General features: G+C 45.7%; 1 protein-coding gene across 2 annotated transcripts in view; it reads right to left on the reverse strand.

The window, feature by feature from the left end:
* Nucleotides 1–23,231, reverse strand: part of SLCO3A1 (solute carrier organic anion transporter family member 3A1) — a 546,291-nt gene that overhangs the window by 113,639 nt on the left and 409,421 nt on the right. For both annotated transcript variants that reach the window (XM_077472554.1, XM_077472553.1), the window contains exon 6: nt 14,254–14,452. In XM_077472554.1, coding sequence (XP_077328680.1) covers nt 14,254–14,452 — 199 coding nt within the window. The remainder of the gene's footprint in view (nt 1–14,253; nt 14,453–23,231) is intronic.

Raw genomic sequence — 23,231 nt, forward strand, 5'->3', positions numbered from 1 at the left:
CAGCAATAGGGTTGCTGGTTCACATCCCGACACTATCTGCCTGGAGTTTGCATGTTCTCCCTGTGCTTGCGTGGGTTTCCTCCGGGTACTACGGTTTCCTCCCACGCTCCAAAGACATGCTGGTAGGTTAATTAGACCCTGTCCAAAAAAAATTGGCCATAATATGTGTATGTGTATGTCAATGTTGTAAGTGTGTTGGGACTCTACAGGTTAAAGGACCGCATAAATAGCTGCAGATGGACACCGGTGGCAAGAAAAGCGCCCTGAGGCGATTCAGTTCGTATAGGTAGCGCTATACAAGTCATTCATTCATTCAACTCAATATTGAACCCTATGGACCAAGACTGGGATGCCAATAAAGTTCATGTACATGTAAATTCAGGTGTCCCAATACTTTTAACAATATAGTATATATATATATATATACACATACACACACACACATAGTGTATGTAAAGTGCTGCCTAAATCATTGATGCTATAGAAGTACTTGCAATTATATTAAAAATCAAACTTAAGCAAAGGTTCCGGCAATCAGATTTATATTTGTATCCAGACTCAAATAGAAAATGTAGTATTTGATAAACGGCAACCGAAAAGCCTTCACTTTACCATGCACAACTTTTTTTTTAATGTTTTTAATACACTGCATAATCTACAATGGGCAAAGACCAGAGACAAACGTCTATTTTTGGGCTATTGTATAGCTATCAGTTGGTTATTTTTCCCAGTTATCAAAGTTCTCTTTCTTTTTAGTAAATTTATGAAAATGGCTAACAGATTTACATTCATTTCCTCAACCAAAGAGTAATTTTACAAATAACAACTGTAATCTAGGAGTCCGGGAGTGCGTTGTTTATGGTCTGTCAGTTTACCGGGATCTATTGTAACAGAGGATCATTGTAGAAAAAAAAAAAAAAAAGCAACGCACTGCTCTCTTAAAAGACTGTGAAACGGCAGGTGTGACATTTATTGCGGTTTAAAGCAGGTAAGAAGTGCACTTTGAACGCTCTTGCTTGGTTTAAACATCAATAAATTCGGAGACTGTCTGATATGTTTGTGAAGTGTTCTCTTTTACAGTTCCAAGTATTTATGTATTTGACTAGTAGAAGTTTTATCTTCTATCTCTGAATTTCCAGACTGTCCTAGCTTTCTGTACTATGTATGTAGTCTTGGATAAAATGCATTTAAAATAAAGCAAACAGACGAGCTGGAGAACTAAAAAATACTTTATAGACACCCATACAGGGCAGAAGAACTGCAACAGATGCCACTGGTCCACATCTAATGATAGATGGGAGCAATCATCAAAGACTATTGCCAATCACTGAGAAAGATCTGAGGACCTTCACATGCCGGTGCGGTGTTTGAAGATCCTTTCCACATTCTATTTACACATTTGATTATGAAAATCTACAGTACACGTGCTTAAACATAATAGGTTTCAAAGCTACTAATGAAGTATCAGAGTTGATAACTGTAAAGATAGCTCTTCATTTTTTTTTATGTTAATTTTTGGGCAAAATAAGAGGGAGTAGGGGCGCTGCTGCTCTATAGTTCTGCCCGCTGCCCACTTATGCTTCCACTCATAGTGTGCAATAAAAGAATCTATCTCAGTATGAGGTGGCGGTAGAGCGGAGTGACTGCTTCTGCTTGCAAGTGTTGTTTTTGGGGGTGTTTTATTTATTTTTCTCCCCTCCTTTATTTGATACATTTGCTAGCAGTTTTTAAAAGACCTTTTTTCTGACACTTTTTAAACAGCATTTTTTTTCTCTTTCTTCCTGCCAATTTAGGGGAGGGGTTTATTGTGCACAGGTGTATAAAAGGTAGTTATACAAACTCCTCCAGGAGCTTGCTCCCTGATGGTGGCTTGCATGTGGATTTTGTGAACACAAGTGGATTTTTGAACTAAAGTGGAGAGTTAATAACCAGGAGTTGAAAACAGGAGTTAAGACAGGAGTCTCTAACCTCTATCCTACCTCCATCCTCCCCTCCATTTTAAAGATCACACTGCAAGGGGCAACCAGACCGCTCTCCAGAAACGTCAGGCTGACAGCAAGCCAGATTCACCGGAACCAGAGTGTTTAACGGGGACCACCGCAGCCAGGTAAGCTCGCACCTCCACGCCCCCCCCCCTAGTGATTGTTCCAGGGACTCCGTCCGACCGCCTACGGGGGTCAGGAAGGAATTTTTTCCCCACTGGTGCGTATGGTTGCTACTGACAGGGTTTTTTTTCGCCTTCCTCTGGAACAATCAGGAACAACCGTAGGTTAGCATACCCCTACCTCCGGCCTCCATTCCATTTTTCACATTATCCTAGGACAACTACTCCAGATCACAGCCAGACTTCTTTTCTGAGCGGAGACCTTCACCTTAAGTAAAGGTAGCCGGAACAGCCAGCAACCGAATACAACAACTCCTTCCGCATCCATATAGGCATCCCCTGATCAACTTGCGCGCTAATAGCCTCAAGCACGGCGGCAAGTCTGATATCTAGCCCCTCCTCAGGATCAATACCCTGATCAGGATCATCATCTTAGGCCCATAGTACCATCAACAGCTTCCACAAACCATGTGCTACTTCAAATACTCAGCTGAAGTTCTGCACAGATTAGGGACATCAACACCACATTGCCATCTTCCATACAAAAAATACTTCAAAGAGAACAACTATTAAAAACCGGACGACAAGCAGCTCCCAACCACAGGAAGACATCTACTCGACCACTACAATTAGATTGCGCCTTGATTAACGCCAGGTCTGCAGTCAAACATAGACTGGAAGTACGCAACTTCATCATCGAGAACAATGTAGACTGCCTCTTCATCACCGAAAGCTGGTTAACCTCTGACTGCAACACCATCCTCACCGAATTGGTGCCGGAAAACTACAGGATCCTAACCGAACACCGGATAGGGAAAAAAGGAGGAGGCCTAACAGTGATCTTTAAAGGTCACCTGGATCTCATTAAACCATCATCTCAGAACCCAGTGCCTTTTATGGAAACCCTGACGCTACATCTTCAACCAACACCCCATGACACCACTCATATTCTACTGTGCTACAGACCACCGGGACCAAAGTCCAATCTTCTTTCACCCCTCACGGAATCCTTCGCAATGCACACCCTAAAATTAAAAAATCTCCTGGCACTCGGACATTTCAACCTTTGGGCAAACGAGCCCAAAGACCCCATCGCGACTGCCTGCATCAATCAACTAGAAGAACTGGGTCTCCAGCAACTGATAAAGACTCCCACGCATGGGTCAGGACACACCCTGGACCTCATTTTCAAACAGAACATTGACATCAACATACTCGACAACATAACATTGCCATGGACAGATCACCACGCCATCAAATTCAAAATCGCTACCAACATCACCAACGAAAAACAGAATCATATAACAACGCACTGGACCAGATCGCATAAAAAACTGTACTCCGAATCCTTCAAATCCACTCTGTCCAACAAGATAACTACAATAACCTTAAACCACTCTACCGAGGAAACACTCAACTCCCTGAACAGGGCATTGCTGCAATCAGCAGACTCGGTAGCACCAAAACGCAGGGCTCTCATCCGGAAGAAAAACTCTGGATGGTTTAATAGCTCCCTCGCCGTACTAAAGCAAGAACGTAGAAGAGCGGAAAGAACATGGAGAAGAAATACCACTGAGGAAAACCACTTTAACTACAAAGGTCTCACAGAGAATTATCGGAAAGCAATCTTCAAAGCCAAAAAGGACCACTTCTCATATACAATCTCAACGGCCGCAAACCAACCACGGGAACTGTTTAAACTGGTTAATCAATCAATGAATCCGGTGTGCCTAGAACCCCCAGAAAGTGAATCCCAGGATTACTGTGACAAACTGTCAGATTTTTTCATCGATAAAGTCAAAACCATCAGGGAAACAAATTGTCAGAAGAAAACATCCGACCTCAGCCAGCAAATACATAAAGAGGATGTCTGCACCAACATACCGCAACCGCCAAAATTTTCACTATCCCCAATTACCGTAGACACCACAAAAAACATCATTAATAAACTGCGTGACAGTACCTCACCTATTGACATCATCCCCACAAAACTACTGAAAGAATGCTCCGACATCGTGGCTCCAACCATAACCCACCTCATAAACCGATCATTCCACAAAGGGATTGTTCCCAGCATCCTCAAACAAGGCATCGTCAAACCTCTACTCAAGAAACCAAACCTGGACCCTCAGGATCCAAACAACCGTAGGCCAATTATGAGCCTCAACACCATTTCGAAGATCATAGAGAAAGCTGTAGTACATCAGCTACAACTTCACCTGGATACTCACAAACTCCTGGACCCGCTGCAATCAGGCTTCCGCCCGGGTCATGGAACAGAAACAGCTCTTCTCAAGATTTGGGATGACGCCCTCGAAGCAGCAGATGACGGAGAGCCTTGTCTCCTCGTACTGCTAGACCTAAGTGCAGTGTTTGATACAGTAGATCACAATACTCTACTCGTCCGCCTCACAGAAGTAGCCGGAGTCCAAGACATAGATCTCCAATGGTTCGCGTCCTTCCTAGGAAATCGGTCACAGACAGTGAAACTAGGAAAATTCCTCTCCGAAACTCGGACAGTCACCTGCGGAGTCCCTCAAGGCTCTCCTTTGTCACCCGTTCTCTTCAACATTTACATTCGCCCACTCCTTCAAATCATCAGATGCTCAGATCTCTGCTTCCACTCTTACGCTGACGACACGCAACTTTATTTCCGGATCAATGGAAAAAAAGATCACCAACAACAACTTGAAAACTGCCTCAAATCAATAGAGGACTGGATGACCACTAACTCCCTCCAGCTGAATGAATCAAAGACAGAGCTTCTTATCTTACACCCAAATCATAAGCCCGCAACCAAAACCTCCTGGTCTCCACCAACCGTCTTTGGGCAGACTATCTCCCCAAAGACCAAAGCGAAGAGTCTTGGGGTTATTTTAGATGCACAAATGTCAATGGATGCGCAAATAGGATCTGTAGTCAGTGGATCTCACCATCTGCTGCGCATGCTTCGCAGACTCATCCCTTTTATCCCAAAGAATGACAAAGCAGTGGTAGTTGGAACAATCATTAATTCACGTCTGGACTACGCAAATTCGCTTTAAATAGGATTACCACAATATCAACTTGCGCGATTACAACTGATCCAAAACACGGCGGCAAGGCTGATAACAGGAAAAAAACCCTGGGAATCCATCTCTCCTTCGCTGAGGAGCTTACATTGGCTAACCGTAAAAAATCGGATCACATTCAAGACCATTTGCCTCACCCACAAATGCGTGCATAGAGAAGCTCCGTAATACCTAATGGAGAAAATAAATCATTACACACCAAACCGCAGTCTTCGATCGGCCAACAAAAACCTCCTCCTCGTGCCCAAAGCCCGGTATAAATCCAAGGGGGATCGGAGATTCGCTGTCCAAGGGCCTTGGCTATGGAATGCTCTACCAATCAACATCCGCCTGGAAGAAAATCACCTGGCTTTTAGGAAAAAACTCAAGACCTTCCTCTTTTAGCAGATGATCAAAGCTCGCCACAGCGCCTAGAGGCGATTCAGTTCGCATTGTGCGCTATACAAGTATTTCATTCATTCAGCGGCAGCAGATTTGAGGAGCTGCTTGTTGTCAAAGCCCAGGATGAGCTGCAGCCAAAGAAAGGAGAAGCCACAGTCAGTCCAGGAGGAGCGGCATGAGTGCTGTGTGAGCTACAAATAAAGTGTTACATGGGTGGTTACTAGTGCAGCGGCCCCTCAGTGTCACTTCTTCACTGACATTGGTAGGGGGTACATTACCATTGACACCAATGTAGGGGGGCACTTTGTTGCGGACACCAATGTAAGGGGGTACTTCATCAATGTCATGGGAGACATCTCCACTGATACTAATGTAGAGAGGCACATTACCACTGACACCAATTGAAATGGATATTTTGTAGATAGGCAACTCCTATCCTCATATTGATTAGTGGTTCCAAATTAATAAGTACTGCAGTAGGGAACAGACACAAAAGATACGCTCAGCATCTTTCCAAATAACCGTTCTCCTTTATTATGATGCATTTGAAGGTTTTTATACACATGATTAAGTAGGTATCAAATTAATATTACAATTGTACGTTTATGGTAACAAGGGGCGTTACACAGTGTGCACAGTGAGGGCAGTGTGCAATACATATAAAATAAAATGCAATTATATACAGAACCTACAAATTTCCATTACACCAATGTAGAGAGGCACATTTCCATTGATCACAAATGTAAGGGGGTATTTCCTCACTGACACCAATGTAGGAGGGAAATATTATCACTGATCACAAATGTAAGGGGGTACTTCATCACTGACACCAATGTAAGGGGGTATTTCATCACTGACACCAATGTCATAGGAGACTTCTCCACTGATACCAATGTAGGGACGGACGGACATTACCACTGACATCAATATAGGGAGGCACATTACCATTGATCCCAAATGTAAGGGAGTATTTCATTACTGACATCAATGTAGGAGGGACATATTACCACTGATCACAAATGAAAAGAGGCACTTCATCACTGAAACCAAAGTAAAGGGGCTTTTTCCACTTATCGCCAATGTAAGGGGGTACTCTGTGAGACTTTGTAGCATAGCAATTAAAGCATATTTTGTGGGTACAAGGACTGTGTCACATATGTGTTGTGTATAAGGGTAGTAGACAAGGTATTGGTTGACATTTTTAAGCAATATTAAGTAGCCGTGGACTATTGGTGGACATATAGGAAAAACAGTAACACCGATATAAAATTTAAGAAATTTTATTTGGACATAGATAAAAACAGAAAAACAGGAAATGCTGCAGAGATATAAATATATCTATTTTTTAGGTTCACATAGATATAAATATTTAACAGAAATACACATTTAAACTTGACGTGTTTCAAATGATCCTCCTCAGGAGTACATGCAGGGCTCGAAACCTACGGAAACAACGTTCCTGTACTTTTTCCGCAGCAGGAATGCTGTTCCGTTAGCAGCCATGTCCCACAATTCACATGTGTGTCCTGTCACTGTGTCACAGGCACCTTCATTCTACAATACAGTGTGTGAATGAAATGAGGAGACACAGCCACCCTACTCTCCGATTGCCGAAACTGGTTTCCAGGGCCGCCCTACCTGGTATCTAGCAATCAGTGACATCACAATCAGTGTCTCAGAGTGAGCCTGAGAGGAGCGAGGCCTGCGCTAGTAATGCAATGCAAGTAATGCAAGTCCACCTACCTCCTCTAGCGCCCAGCCAGGGACTCACTGATCTTCAAGTATCTCCAATCTCTGGCCCATGAGTCCCACCTCCTTCTCCAGCCTGGCTGCATTCTTGGGGGGCGGGAGCAAGGGGTGCGTCCCGCACCCGGGTGACACCAGGCTCAGACTAGGCGCTGCAGCTCCCTCCTTCCCTTCTGAGATCTTCTCAGCTGCACGCGATGTACAGGGTGAGTGGAGGAGGAGGGAGTGAGGGAGAGACAGACAGGGTGTCCAGGATCCGACTGTCCTGCATGCTACAGTCACATCTCTTCCTGCAGGCTGCACTCACTGCAGAACAGACTATAGCCACCTCCTTCTCTGCTCTGAAGTACACAGACCGGGAGGAAGAGCCAAGGAGGAGGGACACCCCACTACAGCATTTTCCGGGAGCTAAGCTACTGTATGTAATTAACAGATTAACAGAAATATCGCAGGGGAAGGGGACTAGGGTTACCACCTGTCCAGGATTCACCCGGACAGTTCGGGTTTGGCATCATGCGTCCGGGTTTCCGCCTGCCTGAAACCCGGACACATTATTCAGACTGGACTATGGCTTCCCAGAAGGGTTGCTGGCTGCAGTTGTCTAAGCTGAGAGTGTCTGTTACACTCTCTTTCACACTGCCCAAAGCCATTATTAACAATCCCCCCCCAAATACACGTACAGATGGGAGAGGAGCGAGGGCTCGATCTGCACCTCTTCCTCCCTCTTCTACCCCTCTGTCCAAAACTCCAATCCCCAGGGATGTGCTGTGGAAAAGGAAAGTGGGGGCTGGAAATTTGAAGTCCAGCAGCCTCAGAGACATCTGAATGAAAGGTGCTGACTGCCAAGGGGTAAGTGAGCTCACCATCTATCCCTGTTTGTGACTGAAGTCTCCCACCTTCTCTCTCCTGCCTCTGAGTGAGTACACTAAGGTAAAACAGGGTTCTCAGAGCACTCCTTACATCAGAGTTCTCCTTTACACCAAAGCCACAGTGTTCCCTCTTACATCAGAGTCCTCTCCGTACATCAGAGTTCTCAGTGTCCCCCCTTAGATCAGGGTTCCCAGAGCATCCCTTATGTCAGAGTCCCCAGAGTTCTCCCTTACATCAGAGTCTGCAGTATCCCCCCTTAAAGTGAAAGGGAACTCTGCGAGTTTAAATGTAAAAGGAGAACTCTGTGGACTCAGATGTAAATCGGGACTCTTGTTATTAACTTCATATGATTAGAAATGCTATTTAATAGCAAAATATATCTATAGTTTATATAACAAAAAAATAATAATTCTGTGCGCCGCTAAAGTGTTCGGGTTTGACTTGAAGAAAAGGTGGCAACCCTAAGGGGGACATTGACAGGTAACATAACATCTACGCTGCTAGGGGTGATTTTAGAGAGGTGGGTGGGGTGGGGGTTAGAGGATATGACAGGTAACATAACATCTACGCTGCTAGGGGTGATTTTAGAGAGGTGGGTGGGGTGGGGGTTAGAGGATATGTGCTGGGGGGCTTTGATTTGGGTTAGAACCAGTGCTAGAAGTAGAAGGGGGGGCAGATTTTAAAGTTTGACCCCCCCAGCACAATTCCTCTTCTTTCCCAAAGCAAACCCTTGCACATATACTCTAAACCCCCCCCCCCCAATCAAAGATCCCATCCCAGCTCCATCCCTTCCCTCTGATCCCAACCCGGCTCCATCTACCCCCTCTAATCCCATCCCAGCTCCATCCACCCCCTCCAATCCCATTCTGGCTCCATCCGCACCATTCTATCTCAGCTCCATCCACCACCCTGATCCCATCCAGGCTCCATACATCCCCCTGATCCCATCCCAGCTCCATCTATCCCATCCCGGCTCCATCCATACCACCGATCCCATCCTGGCTACAGTCATCCCCCTGATCCCATCCCGGCTCCATCCATCCCCCGATCCCATCCTGGCTCCATCCATCCCCCAATCCCATCCTGGCTCCATTCATCCCCCGATCCTATCCTGGCTCCATCCATCCCCCGATCCTATCCTGACTCCATCCATCCCCTGATCCTATCCTGGCTCCATCCATCCCCCGATCCCTCACATCCCAGCTCCATCCATTGTGGCAGGTTAAGGGGGGAGAGCTGCAATGATGTACTAGCCTGCTTAGTGCCGTGGGGGTTAACAATTTTTTACCGCACCAGGTGACACCAACCCTAGTGACGTCACTGAGAGGAAATGAAATCGGATTGGAGTTGGAGAAAGTGACACAAGTCAGGGCCCTGGGGGACATAAATGAAGCCGACAAGTGAACCGACCCCCACTTGTCAGCTTCATGTATTACTGTCCCCCCGCCACCCCCAATTCAGTGTCAGCTTCATTTATTACCATCACAGTAATAAATGAAGCTGACAAGAGGGGGGCAGTAATAAATGAAGCATGCCCACAGCCTCCTGTATCATGTCTGCAGCCACTAACCATCTCCTGTATAATGTCTGCAGCCTCTAACCATCTCTTGTATCATGTTCGCAGCCTCTGACCACCTCCTGTATCTATTCTGCAGCCTCTAACCACCTCCTGTATCATGTCCACAGCCTCTAACCATCTCCTGTATCATGTCCACAGCCTCTAACCATCTCCTGTATCATGTTCACCGCCTCTAATCACCTCCTGTATCATGTCCGCAATCTCTGACCATATCTTGTCTTTTATCATATCTGCAATCTCTACGGGGTAGTCTGGAGAGGAGTCAAGAGTGGGTGTGCCGTCTGGATGGGGGTCACGGGAGGCATCAGAAGTATGTGGACTATGAAGAGGAGACTACAGGATAAAGCCAGAGCCACCAAGCTGGAGCCATCTGACTGAGCCCTGCACGGTGCACCTGGGAGGAGGTCAGTGACTGATGTAAGGGGGGAGTGAATACATTAATGTAATGGGGCACTGATATAAAGGGTTCCCCCTTTATATTAGTGCATTCAATATGCAAAAGGTGGTCTCTGGTCATCAGAGTTCCCGGACATGCCCCAGTTGAAGTAAATTTGTACGAAACATGTCAGGTACATAGCCTGCTGGCTGGATTTACCACACTTTTTTTTATATTATTCATATGTACTCATCTTCACTGACGTGTGGTACTTTTTATTATTATTTTTTTACTTCTTTATTTAATAAATTTTTTTACCGGAGTGATCTGCTCTATGTGGAGGCTTTTTTTTTCTTCATGAGCTATCTTGCATGTGGATGAGTATTTCCTGCTCTGGGTTGGAGCTCTGATGGTGACATTCTATATTGGGCACCCTGGGTCCATGTACCATTGAAAGCTGTCTGATAGTTCATCACTCTTGCTGGAAGATCGATCGTTGCTGATGTGTGGGTGACTGCATTTTCCTCTTAACTGGAGCCCTGATGGTGATATCCTGGGTCTACACCGCTGAAGGCTGTTGGATGTTTCATCGCTCTGGCCAGATGATCGATCGTTGTTTGAGTATTTCTACGCCTGATTGACTCACCACTACGGTGTGTTGGTCCACACCTTAGGGTAAGAGTACCCATTACCTTTACTTTTGATGATAGCTGGTACATCTGAAATTCCTTTTATGAAATTTTGCCTTACAGGGGGATGAGAATTGCATGCATTTTGATGCCATTCTATACACCAGAATTTCCCTAGATGAAGTTTGCCTTTCTTCCTGCGGTGGACTATATTTACCATTAAAGGGACAGTGTTGAGTTTTATATTTTTTATTCATATCACTATAAATACGGACTTCATAGGGTTTTTTTTATTATTATTGTTTTTTGGTCGTATCACTATATTGGTACTGTATAATCTGGTTGAGGCCGTGATAGGCCAATTTTTGGTTTATATTATTTCTTCACTTTTTGGTTGCACTCACTAATGTTCACTATATTGGTACTATATAATCTGGTTGAGGATGTGATAGGCCAATTTCTGGTTTATATTTTTTTCACTTATTTAGTAGGTATATTTTGGTATATATATCTGTTTGGGGAGTATCATCCCTTCTAGCAAGTCCAGTTTTATAGCGCCGCATTTTTTTATTTTTTTTTGGTTTTACATTTGTTGCATTGTTGATGCTGGCTGCTACAATTCACATTTCCAACACTGGTAGCACAATTATGTATTCTTATTTTGCATATAGAGGCCCTAGTTGTAGTATCCAAGGCCCTGTGGTGCAAGGGATTGACAGTACATGGACAAGTCTTCACAGAAGCAATCACTTCAAAAAAGGTGGATCAATCCTGGTGTCACATCAAGAGCAATATTATGTCCAGCAGCACTTCCTGTTTTTCTGTTTTTTACCTATGTCCAAATAAAATGTATTGATTTTATATCAGTGTTATGGTTTTTCCTATATGTCCACCAAAAGTCCATGGCTACTTAATATTGTTTGAAGATATACTATTGTACCCAGATGTGGACAAATGGCACATAATGTCTTGCTTGCAAAAAATGATTTGTAAAAAGGTATTGGTTGACCCCACCCATCATAGTTTTGCTTGGGATGCCTATAGGGGTCCTAAAAATTCTTCCAATGGCTTCTGTCATCATTTGGCTGTTCAGCCTAGATTGTCCAAGCATGAAATCAGTGGAGCGTACAAGCCCATTGGCCATGATTTACAGCACAGACACATTTGTGGAACTAAAGCACTGTGAAGTGGGGGAGGAGGAGGTTGCACAGAACGAGTCCCATTCTGCGTGTCTTATGAACGCAAAGAGTGGGGCTCATGAGCGAGCACACGAGTGCCCTCATGGCAAGTGGCTTGCTATAGGGACATTCAGCAGGGGGGGAGCCAGGACTGGCAGGGGACCCGAGAAGAGGAGTATCAGGGCTGTTCTGTGCAAAACCATTGCCCAGAACATGTAAGTATAACATTTAATTAGCTTTAAAATCATTTTAAGCTAAGGGGAGCTTTCTTTGCAAAGTACAAATCACCTTGCAAAGTGAACATCCTATTTCCTTTTTGTAAATCAACTCCAAAATGTCTTTCAAGGGTGACACAATTAACCACTTCAGCCCCGGATGGATGTGCCCCCTTGGTGACCAGGCCATTTTTTGCGATTCGCCACTGCGTCGTTTTAACTGAAAATTGCATGGTCCTGCGACGCTGAACCCAAACAAAATTGATGTCCCTTTTTCCCACAAATAGAGCTTTCTTTTGGTGGTATTTGATCACTTCTGCAGTTTGTATTTTTGAACAACGCAGTAAATCTGCACGGACCAACGTAGTATATCTGCGTGAGCTGGTCGCTAGTGGCTAAAGCCAAAATAAAATAAGAAGTAGATAAAAAATGTAAATTAGTCAGTCTAGAAAAGCACTGTTTAAAAAAAGTTTGAACTGGAATGAATGCATTGATTTCTTTTTACAGTGCTTAGTGGTTTAACCCCTTCAGATCTGCGCTATAGCCGAATGATAACTACAGCGTGGATCTGCTTTGCCGAGAGGCCGCCAATACATATCCTCCCCTTTGCGCGCGCTGTGATCACAGAGTCAATGAGACTCGGGTGATCACAGATCGGAGTAAGGGGTCGATCCCGGCCCCTTGCCATGTGATCAGCTGTCAGCCAATGACATCTGATCACGTGATGTAAACAGAAGATCAGTAATCCTTTTTTTTTTCTTATTACCCTGACAGTTGTTGAAGGGACATCAGTCTCAAAGAGTAAGAGGCAAAGGCACCTCATATGTGCCCACCAGTACCCCCTGCCAGTGCCAGGAATCAGTGCCCACAGTGCCAGAAATCAGTGCCCATCAGTACATAAGTGCCAGAAATCAGTGCCAACTTCCAATGCCCACCAGTGGTACCAATCAGTGCTACCTAGCAGTGCTGATCAGTACCGATCACTGCCACCCAGTGCCCATCACTGCCACCCATCAGTGCCAGCTACCAGTGCCCTTCAGTGCCACCTATCACCTCCCTTCAGTGCCGCCCATCAGTGTCACCCAGTGCCATCCATCAGTGCCCACTAATGCCACCTATCAGTGCCCACCAGTGCCACCTCATCAGTGCCCATCAGTGCCGCATTATCAGTGCCCATCAATGCAGCCTATCGGTGCCCATCAGTGTAGCCTCATCAGCGTACATCAATGAAGGAGAGAAATTGCTTGTTTGCAAAATGTATTAACAAAATATAAAACGGTTTTGTATTTTAAAAAAAAAGAAAATGTTGGTCTTTTTAAAATTTTTTAACAAAAAATAAAAAACACAGAGGTGATCAAATACCACAAAAAGAAAGCTCTATTTGTGGGGAAGAAATGGGTACAGTGTTGTATGACCGCACAATTGTCATTCAAAGAGTAACGGCGCTAAAAGCTGAAAATTGGTCTGGGCAGGAGGGGGGTTTAGGTGCCCAGTAAGCAAGTGGTTAAGAAACAAATATTGAATCTTTCATCACATTAGACAAAGAATACAAGTTTTTTTTCCTATTTTATTTTCACATTAATATAAGGCAAGCAGCTACTTTATGTATCTCTAAATGTATAGACTGTGCTTACATTATCTGTCAAATCAGAATTTTTTAAGAGCTTCTTTTATATGTATTTAGAACAAGGATAAATGTCCCTGACATTTTCCTTTTAACAGCCTTAAGTGTCTGTTTCTCTAAATCGTCTGCAGAAAAATAAAAACAGAACAGAATATGACTAATTATTGTGTATCAATACTGCTGGAGATTTATGTAAGCGCAGTAATAAGTACTCCTGTCATTTTTAACTCCTTTATAAAAACCTTCTTAAAATGCTGGCTGGCTGACTTTAACAGCGTGTTCTGCTCAGCTTGTGTTATAGAGCTGTGCGGCTATAAAATCCTTTAGTGACATCTGTTTCATCGCTTAAATTAAGTAAACTTGACCCTTTGTATAGCAGCGACTTCGCTTGGCAAAACTGCATCATTGAGCAGAAAGTATCAGTAAATGGTATACAACAATGTTAGGCTACTGCAGAAAATGTCAATTGGTAATACTCACACGTTTCCATAGGGAACAGTTATTCCTGCTACGGGCCCCGTGTCACAACCAAGGAAGAGGAAGGACACGTAGCAGGCTGTGGACACTAGGTTCACCAGCATTGCCATTCGGATGGCACCAAGGGCAGATAAACTTAGTTTCTTCACCAGAAGTCCACCTAGGAAAATGCCTAAGCAGGCACATGGTATTGCTGTCATACCTAGAAGAAGACAGAGTATTATACCACTACCATTATGTAAATTTCTGCAACAAATGTGAAAGTATCAGAATATACCAGAGCTGCAAATGTTTAAAATGAATGTACCCTTCCAGTGCCCCCCCCCCCCATTTCCCCAAACTGCAAGGGTAAAATTTTCGTAAGTCTAGGGGAAGATGACAGTATTTTTTACCTTGCCTCCACTTCAGCAGGCTCTGGTGCTTTCCTTCTTCACGCCAAATCTCCAGCCTAAGGCCCCTTGGCTTGGCTATGGCCAAGGGGTCTTAAGACTGGAGGCAGCACTGGACCAGTTGCTTGGATTGAGAAAGCCTGCCAGAATGGGGAATAAGGTATTACTCTTATTCATGAACCTAGACCAACCAAACTCCCACTCCATCATAGTTACATAGTAGGTGAGGTTGAAAAAAGACACAAGTCCATCAAGTCCAACCTATGTGTGTGATTATATGTCAGTATTACATTGTATCCTTGTCGCTCTTACAGTAAAGAACCCTCTATATCAGTGGTCCTCAACCCTGTCCTCAGGGCCCACTAATAGGCCAGGTTTGCAAGATAACTGAAATACATCACAGGTGATATCAGTTGCTGCTCAGCGATTGAATTATTCTAGTCTGTATCTCCACAAGGTAATACATAAAACCTGGCCTGTTAGTGGGCCCTGAGGACAGGGTTGATGACCGCTTTACGCAGTTTATAGGTTATACCTCTTTTGTTCTAATTTTAATGAGTGGCCACGTGTCTTGTTAAACTCCCTTCCGCAAAAAAGTTTTATCCCTATTGTGGGTTCACCAGCATGGTATTTGTAAATTGAAATCATAGCCCCACTCAAGTGTCTCTTCTCCAGAGAGAATAAGTTCAGTGCTCGCAACCTGTCTTCAAAACGAATGTCCTCCAGACCCTTTATTAGCTTTGCTGCCCTTCTTCGTACTCGCTCCATTTCCAGCAAAACCTTCTTGAGGACTGGTCCCCAGAACTGGAAAGCATACTCCAGGTGCAGCCTGACCAGAGTCTTGTAGAGTGGGAGAATTATTGCTTTATCTCTGGAGTTAATACCTTTTTAATGCATGCCAATATTCTGTTTGCTTTGTTAGCAGCAGCTTGGCATTCCATGCAATTTCTGAGCCTCATCTACTAGGACCCCCAGGTCCTTTTCCATTCTAGATTGCCCAGAGGTTCTCCCCCTAGTGTATAGATTGCATTCATATTTTTGCCACCCAAATGCATTATTGTTCATTTTTCTACATTAAACCTCATTTGTCATGTAGTTGCCCACCCCATTCATTTGTTCAGTTTGTCTTTCAAGGTTTCCACATCCTGCGGAGAAGTTATTGCCCTGCTTAGCTTAGTATCACCCGCAAATACAGAGATTGAACTGTTTACCCCATCCTCCAGGTTGTTTATGAAAAAATTAAATAGGATTGGTCCCAGCACAGAACCCTGTGGGACCCCACTACCCACCCCTGACCATTCTGAGTATTCCCCATTTATCACCACCCTCTGAACTCGCTCTTGTAGCCAGTTTTCAATCCATGTACTCTCCCTATGGTCCATGCTAATGGACCTTATTTTGTACAGTAAATGTTTATGGGCACTGTGTCAAATGCTTTTGGAAAATCCAGATACACCACATCTACGGACCTTCCTTTATCTAGATGGCAACTCATCTCCTCATAGAAGGTTAATAGATTTGTTTGGCAAGAATGATTCTTCATGAATACATGCTGATTACTGCTAATTAGGCATGAGCTTCGTGTTCGAGTTGAACATACGTTCGACTCGAACATCGGCTGTTCGCCCGTTCGGCGAATTCCGAAAGTTATGGGCCGTTCGCGCCAAATTCGTGTGGCGCTCACGGCCCACAATGCACTGCGTCATCGCAGTGCATTGCTGGCTCATGATTGGCCAAGCATGCACTGTGACCCCGCATGCTTGGCCAATCACAGCGCCAGCAGCGAGGAGAGCCATGATTGGCCACAGGCAGGATGCCTGTGGCCAATAATAGCTCAGGCTGTGTAGTACACGCCCCACACTATATAAGGCCGCCAGCGCGGCGGCCTTGTGTAGTGTGTTGGCGTCTGAAGCAGTTAGTGGGTGTTCTGTGTACCTTCAACACAGTATACACCGATCGTTATCGGCCGATTTTCGATCTTGCTCTTCTGTAGTGGTTGTTGTCTGCGTGCCCTGACCGCAGTATACACCGTTATATTCACCTCACCTATATAGCTAGTGATCTATCTTTTATAATAGAGCTTGCAGTCAGTAGTGTTAGGAGCTTGTGCGTGCTGTCTGCGTGCTCTGTACCCAGTACACACCGCTATATCCACCTACATAGCTCTTCTCTATTTGAGCCCACTTGCCATCTGCAGGAGTTATTGGAAGTTGTGTGTGCCTCCAGCACAGCACAGTATACATCTGTATATACCCCTTTATCTCTGGTGTTCTATAATAAAGGCATCTGCAGGAGTTAGTGGGTGTTGTGTGCCTCCAGCACAATATACACTACCCAACTGCTGTTTTACCCAACTCCCTTCAGGCCATTACCATGTCTGGAAGGCCAGCAAGGAGAGGCAGACAGGCGCGAGCCGATAAAAGAGGGCAAGCAGGCTCTGTGTCTAAAGACAACAGTGCTGGTCGTGGACGCGGTGCATTGTCATCAGCACGTGGCCATGGGACACGCTTGTCCTTTTCGGCAGCTGGACATGTTGAACCACAACATGCCAACGACTTGGTAGAGTGGATGACCAAGCCCTCTTTATCCTCCTCATCCTCTCTCACCCAGTCTCAGGGTACTAGCAAAGCAGCTGCCAATGCATCGTCTTCCCTCCTCTCAATGTCATCATCAGTGACTCCTTCCCTAGACCCACCACGTCCTCCTGAGGAGTCTCCTGAACTCTTTGAGCACAGTGTTGGGTACATGCTCCAGGAGGATGCCCAGTGTTTTGTAGGCTCTGATGATGACACTCAGCTAGAGGAAGGCAGTAGCGTGAATGCAGAGAGAGGGCATGCTCAAGAAGGACAGCAATCTGGCAGTCATGTTCCACAAGCTGCAGCATATTGCCAGGTTTGCTACAGCGATGAAGAGGGAGGGGATGATGAGGGCACTGACTCCAGGTGGGTGCCTGGTAGGAGAGAGGAGGAGGAGGAGGAGGAGGAGGAGGCACATGTCCAATGAGGCAGGATGCCCTCCGGGGGCCAGCTTAGGGGCAGCACACCGACTGAATCACACCGCAGAGCTCCGCCTGTGCAGGGCGCTGCCTCTGCGCGTTATTCTAAAAGTTCTTTGGTGTGGGCCTTTTTTGAGACGAGTGCATCAGATCGCATCGCTGCTATTTGCAACATATGTCTCAAGCGTATCTCGCGTGGCCAAAACATCAGCCGCTTGGGCACCACATGCTTGACCAGACATATGTTGACCTGCCATGCAGCTCGTTGGCAAGAGTACCTCAAAGACCCACACCAAAGAACAAAGCGGACCTCTCCTTGCTCCTCATCAGCTGGCATCTCCAACCCCACTAGATCTTCAGTCCTCTCTGAAACCTGCTCTGAGAGGAATGAAGGTGTAGAATTAGGTGTGTCACAGCCAAGTGCTTCCGGGCACTCTGCTAGCAGTACACCCACGTCCCATTATAGCAGGCAAATGTCCCTGCCCCAGCTGCTGGACCGGCGAAAGAAGTTCACTCCCAGCCATCCACATGCCCAGCGGTTGAATGCTAGCTTGGCTAAATTGCTAGCACTTCAACTGCTGCCTTTTCAGTTGGTAGACTTGGCCCCCTTCCGTGAGTGTGTACAATGTGCGGTTCCTCAGTGGCAGGTCCCCAAACGCCACTTTTTCTCACGGAAGGCGATTCCGGCTCTCTACCGGCATGTGGAAGGCAATGTCCTTGCCTCGCTGGACAGGGCGGTCAGCGGTAAGGTGCATATTACCGCTGACTCATGGTCCAGCAGGCATGGACAGGGACGTTACCTGTCTTTCACGGCCCATTGGGTCACTCTTCTGGCAGCTGGGAAGGATGCAGGACAAGGTGCAGTAGTGTTGGAGGTTGTTCCGCCACCACGCCTCCAAAATGCTACTATTGGTTGTGACACACCTCTCTCCTCCACCCCCTCCTCTTCTTCTTCCTCCATGGCCTCTTCCAGTGCTCTGTCCTCAGAACCAGCGGTGCTCCGTAGGCGTTCCAGGGGCTACGCAAGTACGCAGGCAAAGCGATGCCATGCCGTGTTTGCGCTGGTTTGTTTGGGGGACAGAAGCCACACTGGGGCGGATGTTTTGTCAGCTCTGCAGGGGCAGGCCGAGAGGTGGTTGACACCACGCCAGCTTAAGCCAGGAATGGTGGTTTGCGACAATGGCACCAACCTCCTCTCCGCCCTCCGACAGGGACAACTGACCCATGTGCCCTGTGTAGCTCACGTCCTTAACCTGGTGGTGCAGCGGTTCTTGGGCAGGTACCCCGGCTTACAGGATGTCCTGAAGCAGGCCAGGAAAGTCTGTGTGCATTTCCGCTGATCATTTAATGCCTGTGCTCGGCTGGCTGAGCTCCAAAAGGGGTTGAACCTGCCCAAGAACCGCCTTATATGTGACATGCCCACCAGGTGGAACTCAACGTTGGCCATGCTGCAGCGGCTGCACACGCAGCAGAGGGCCATCAATGAGTACCTGTGCGACTACGGCACCAGGACAGGGTCAGGGGAGCTCGGTTTTTTCTCACCACGCCAGTGGGGCATGATCAGGGATGCATGCACTGTCCTGTCACCGTTTGAGGAGGCCACAAGGATGGTGAGCAGTGACAGTGCACGCATCAGTGACACTGTACCTCTTGTCCACCTCTTGGAGCATACGCTGCGTGGAATAATGGACAGGGCACTTGAGGCAGAACAGAGGCAGGAAGAGGAGATCTTCCTTGCCTCTCAAGGCCCCCTTTATCCAGACAGTGTTCCTGCTGTGCCACCCATCACACAGGAAGAGGATGAGGAGGAGGAAGAGGAGGATGATTGTGTCAGCATGGAGGTGGAGGCTGGCACTCAGCATCAGCAGCAGCAGGCTTGTAGGGATGATTTAAAGTCCCAAGAAACACGTGGACTTGTACGTGGCTGGGAGGAGGTAGCTGCGGATCATGTTGCCCTTAGTGACCCAGAGGATTCCGGACCGAATGCCTCAGCTAACCTACGCTGCATGGCCTCCCTGATCCTGCAAAGCCTGCGGAAGGATCCTCGTATTCTTCGGATCAAGGAGAGGGACCATTACTGGCTGGCCACTCTCCTTGATCCACGGTACAAGGGTAAGGTTGCCGTCCTTATCTTGCCATCGCAGAGGGAGCAGAGGATGAGACATCTTCGGGTGGCCTTGCAGAAAGGTCTGTGCAACGCGTTCCCAGAGACTGGGAGGTTACAAACTCCTGGTCCTGGACAACGTGTTGCTGAGGCATCGGTCAGAAGGAGCGGTGGAGAAGGTGGCCGTCTGACTGATGCTTTCAGACAATTTTTTAGTCCGCAGCCCCAAGGTATGATCGGTTCCAGCAACCATCGCCAGCGTCTGATTTACATGGTGCAGGAATACCTAGGGGCAAGGTCAGACTTGGACACCTTTCCCACCGAAAATCCTCTGGCTTACTGGGTCTTGAGGATGGATCACTGGCCAGAGCTTGCACAGTATGCAATTGAGCTACTGGCCTGTCCTGCAACCAGCGTTCTTTCGGAATGCACCTTCAGTGCTGCTGGTGGCTTTGTTACCGATCACAGGGTGCGCCTGTCCACCGAATCAGTTGATCGACTGACCTTCATCAAGATGAATCAGTCTTGGATCACCCACAGCTACCAAGCACCTGAAGCTGATGTAACCGAATATTTTTTTTTTAAATATCACATCCCTTCAAGACTGCCTATGCTGATGCTGAGTGACTGTCCTGTTATGTTGATTATCTATCCTCTTCCTCCTCCGCTGATATGTTGGAAGAACATTTCTGGTTCTGGGTGATGCCATCAGCCCAATTTTTCTGCCCCTGTTTAACAGGGGCGATTAATTACAATTTTTGATGCAATGCTTTGCAGCAGGGCTAATTCCTGCAATAAAACTAGAGTATATGGGAGAGGTTGCAGTGTGGTGGCACCAGCACCAGTGCCTAAAGCCCAATTTTTCTGCCCCTGTTTAACAGGGGCGTTTAAGTACAATTTTTGATGCAATGCTTTGCAGCAGGGCTAATTCCTGCAATAAAACTAGAGTATATGGGAGAGGTTGCAGTGTGGTGGCACCAGCACCAGTGCCTAAGGCCCAATTTTTCTGCCCCTGTTTAACAGGGACATGTAATTACAATTCTTGATATAATATTTCACAGGAGGGCCCGTTCCTGTGCCCACCCAGAGTAACTGTGAGGACTTATAGTGTTGTGGCACCAGCACCACAACCACCAAAGGTCAATTTTTCTAACACTGTTCAACAATGGCATGTAATTACAATTCTTGATATAATCGTTCACAGCAGGGCGCTCCAGCGCCCACCAAGAGTCACTTTGAGGGCTTACAATGTTGTGGCAAAACCAACACCTTGTTCCGCCATTTCTGCAGAGCATATAGGGCAGGCCCCTACTTTCAAACATCCAACTTACAAACATCTCCTACTTGCAAACGGAAGGAGACAACAGCAAGTGAGATGAAAAAAGATGGACGACAAAACAAATTATACAGGGGTGATAACCCTTCCCTATGTTTTCCAAAAAGCTTAAAAATAGTTTTTTTGACTGGAGCTACACTTTAAAAATGTACCAGTAGAAAATTACAAACAGATTCAACTTAACACAACAAACCTACACAGTCCCTGTCTTGTTTGCACCGCCTGTATACTGCTGTTCTGAGTATATAGGGCCTGGGGGCCACACGCATTTCCTTTTTTTAATATGGGTACGGGGTTCCCCTTAATATGCGTACAAGACCCAAAGGGGCTGGTAATGGGCAGGGAGGGCTACCCATGCCATTTTTCTAAATGATTTTCAACCATATTGCAGGAACCAGATATAACATTAAAACCGCAAGCAGTTTTAAATGATGTTATTTCCGTTTAATGTCATTTTGTGCAGGGACTGTTCTAAACACGGGAAACATGTGGTACTTCACAGGCATACTACAGACACCCCCCAGGCACCATATTTAAAGGAATATTTCACTTTTTTTTTTTTCACTTTAATCATCATTAAAATCAGTGCTCCCGCCAAAACTGCCATTTTTAAAAACATTTTAGGCATTGACCCATGTCCCCTGGGGCAGGAGCCAGGTCCCCAAACCCTTTTTAGGACAGTATCTTGCATATTAGCCGTTAAAATTAGCACTTTTAATTTCGAACGTTCGAGTCCCATAGACTTCAATGGGGTTCTAACGTTCGTACGAATTTGGGGTCCGTTTGAAAGTTCTGGTGTGAACCGAACCGGGGGGTGTTCGGCTCATCCCTACTGCTAATGATACAGTTTTCATTACTAAAATCTTGTGTATAATCCCTTATCATCCCCTCCAACAGCTTGCATACTATTGATGTTATGCTAACTGGTCTGTAATTCCCAGGGATGTATTTTGGTGCTACAATGGCTTTTCTCCAATCCGCTGGTACCATTCCAGTCAGTAGACTGTCAGTAAAAATTGGGAACAATGGTCTGGCAATTACTTGACCGAGTTCCCCAAGTACCCTCAGTGTTAAGTTTCCCAAGTCTAATTCAAATTCTGCCCTCTGTTAGCCATGAGGGTGCTTCCTGTGATATGTCACGAGGACAAACACTGCAGTTTTGGTTACTGAAGCCCCCGATTCCCTTGTGAAGACTGAGGAGAAGAATAAATTCAATACCTTCGCCATCTTCCCATCCTTTGTAACCAGATGTCATTCCTCATTCTTTATGGGGCCAATATGGTCTGTCTTCTCTTTTTTTGTTTGCATACTTAAAGAATATCTTGGGATTTGTTTTGCTCTCCTCCGCTATGTGTCTTTCGTGCTCTATCTTAGCCGCCCTAATTGCACCCTTACATTTCTTGTTGCATTCTTTATAAAGTTTAAATGCTGATGATGATCCCTCCACCTCGTATTTTTTGAAGCCATTCTCTTTTGCTTTATATTCATTTTTACTTTGGCGTTAAGCCATTCAGGACTGTTGCTCGCTCTTTTAAATGTATTACCCAATGGGATGTACTGGCTAATGACCATATGTAATATGCTCTTAAAGCAAACCCATCTCTCCTCTGTGATCTTTGTTCCTAAGATTTTATCCAAATTGATATCTTCCAGCAAGCTTCGTAGTTTAGGGAAGTTGGCTATTTTGAAATTCAGTGTCTTTGTACTTCCCTTATGTTTCCTTTTTCTGTGATTTATACTGAAGACCTGTGATCGCGGTTTCCTAAATTGCCCCATATTTTCACATCCATGATCTGGTCTGTATTGTTGGTAATCAGTAGATCACTTTAAATTCTAGTTGGTGCGTCTACCATCTGACCCATTAAATTGTCCTGAAAGACATTTAGGAACTTTAAGAACAGACAAATGTGTGTTTCCCTCCACCCAGTCTATGTCTGGATAATTAAAATCCCCCATTATGATAACACTTCCCATCTTTGCTGCTAATCCAAATTGTGATAGGAGGTCCGCTTCTACCTCCTCCCTCAGGTTAGGGGGCCTATTTCCTACTCCCCATATTTTTTTCCCCTTAGCTTCATCTCTTTGGAGCTCTACCCATAAGGATTCCACCTCCTCCCTAGCTCCCCTAGTGATGTAATCTCTCACATTCACTTATAC

Source organism: Lithobates pipiens, unplaced genomic scaffold (genome assembly GCF_037356315.1).
Source record: "Lithobates pipiens isolate NorthernLeopardFrog02 unplaced genomic scaffold, aLitPip1_a1.2 Scaffold_8, whole genome shotgun sequence".
In the NCBI taxonomy this organism is placed as follows: Eukaryota; Metazoa; Chordata; class Amphibia; order Anura; family Ranidae; genus Lithobates; species Lithobates pipiens.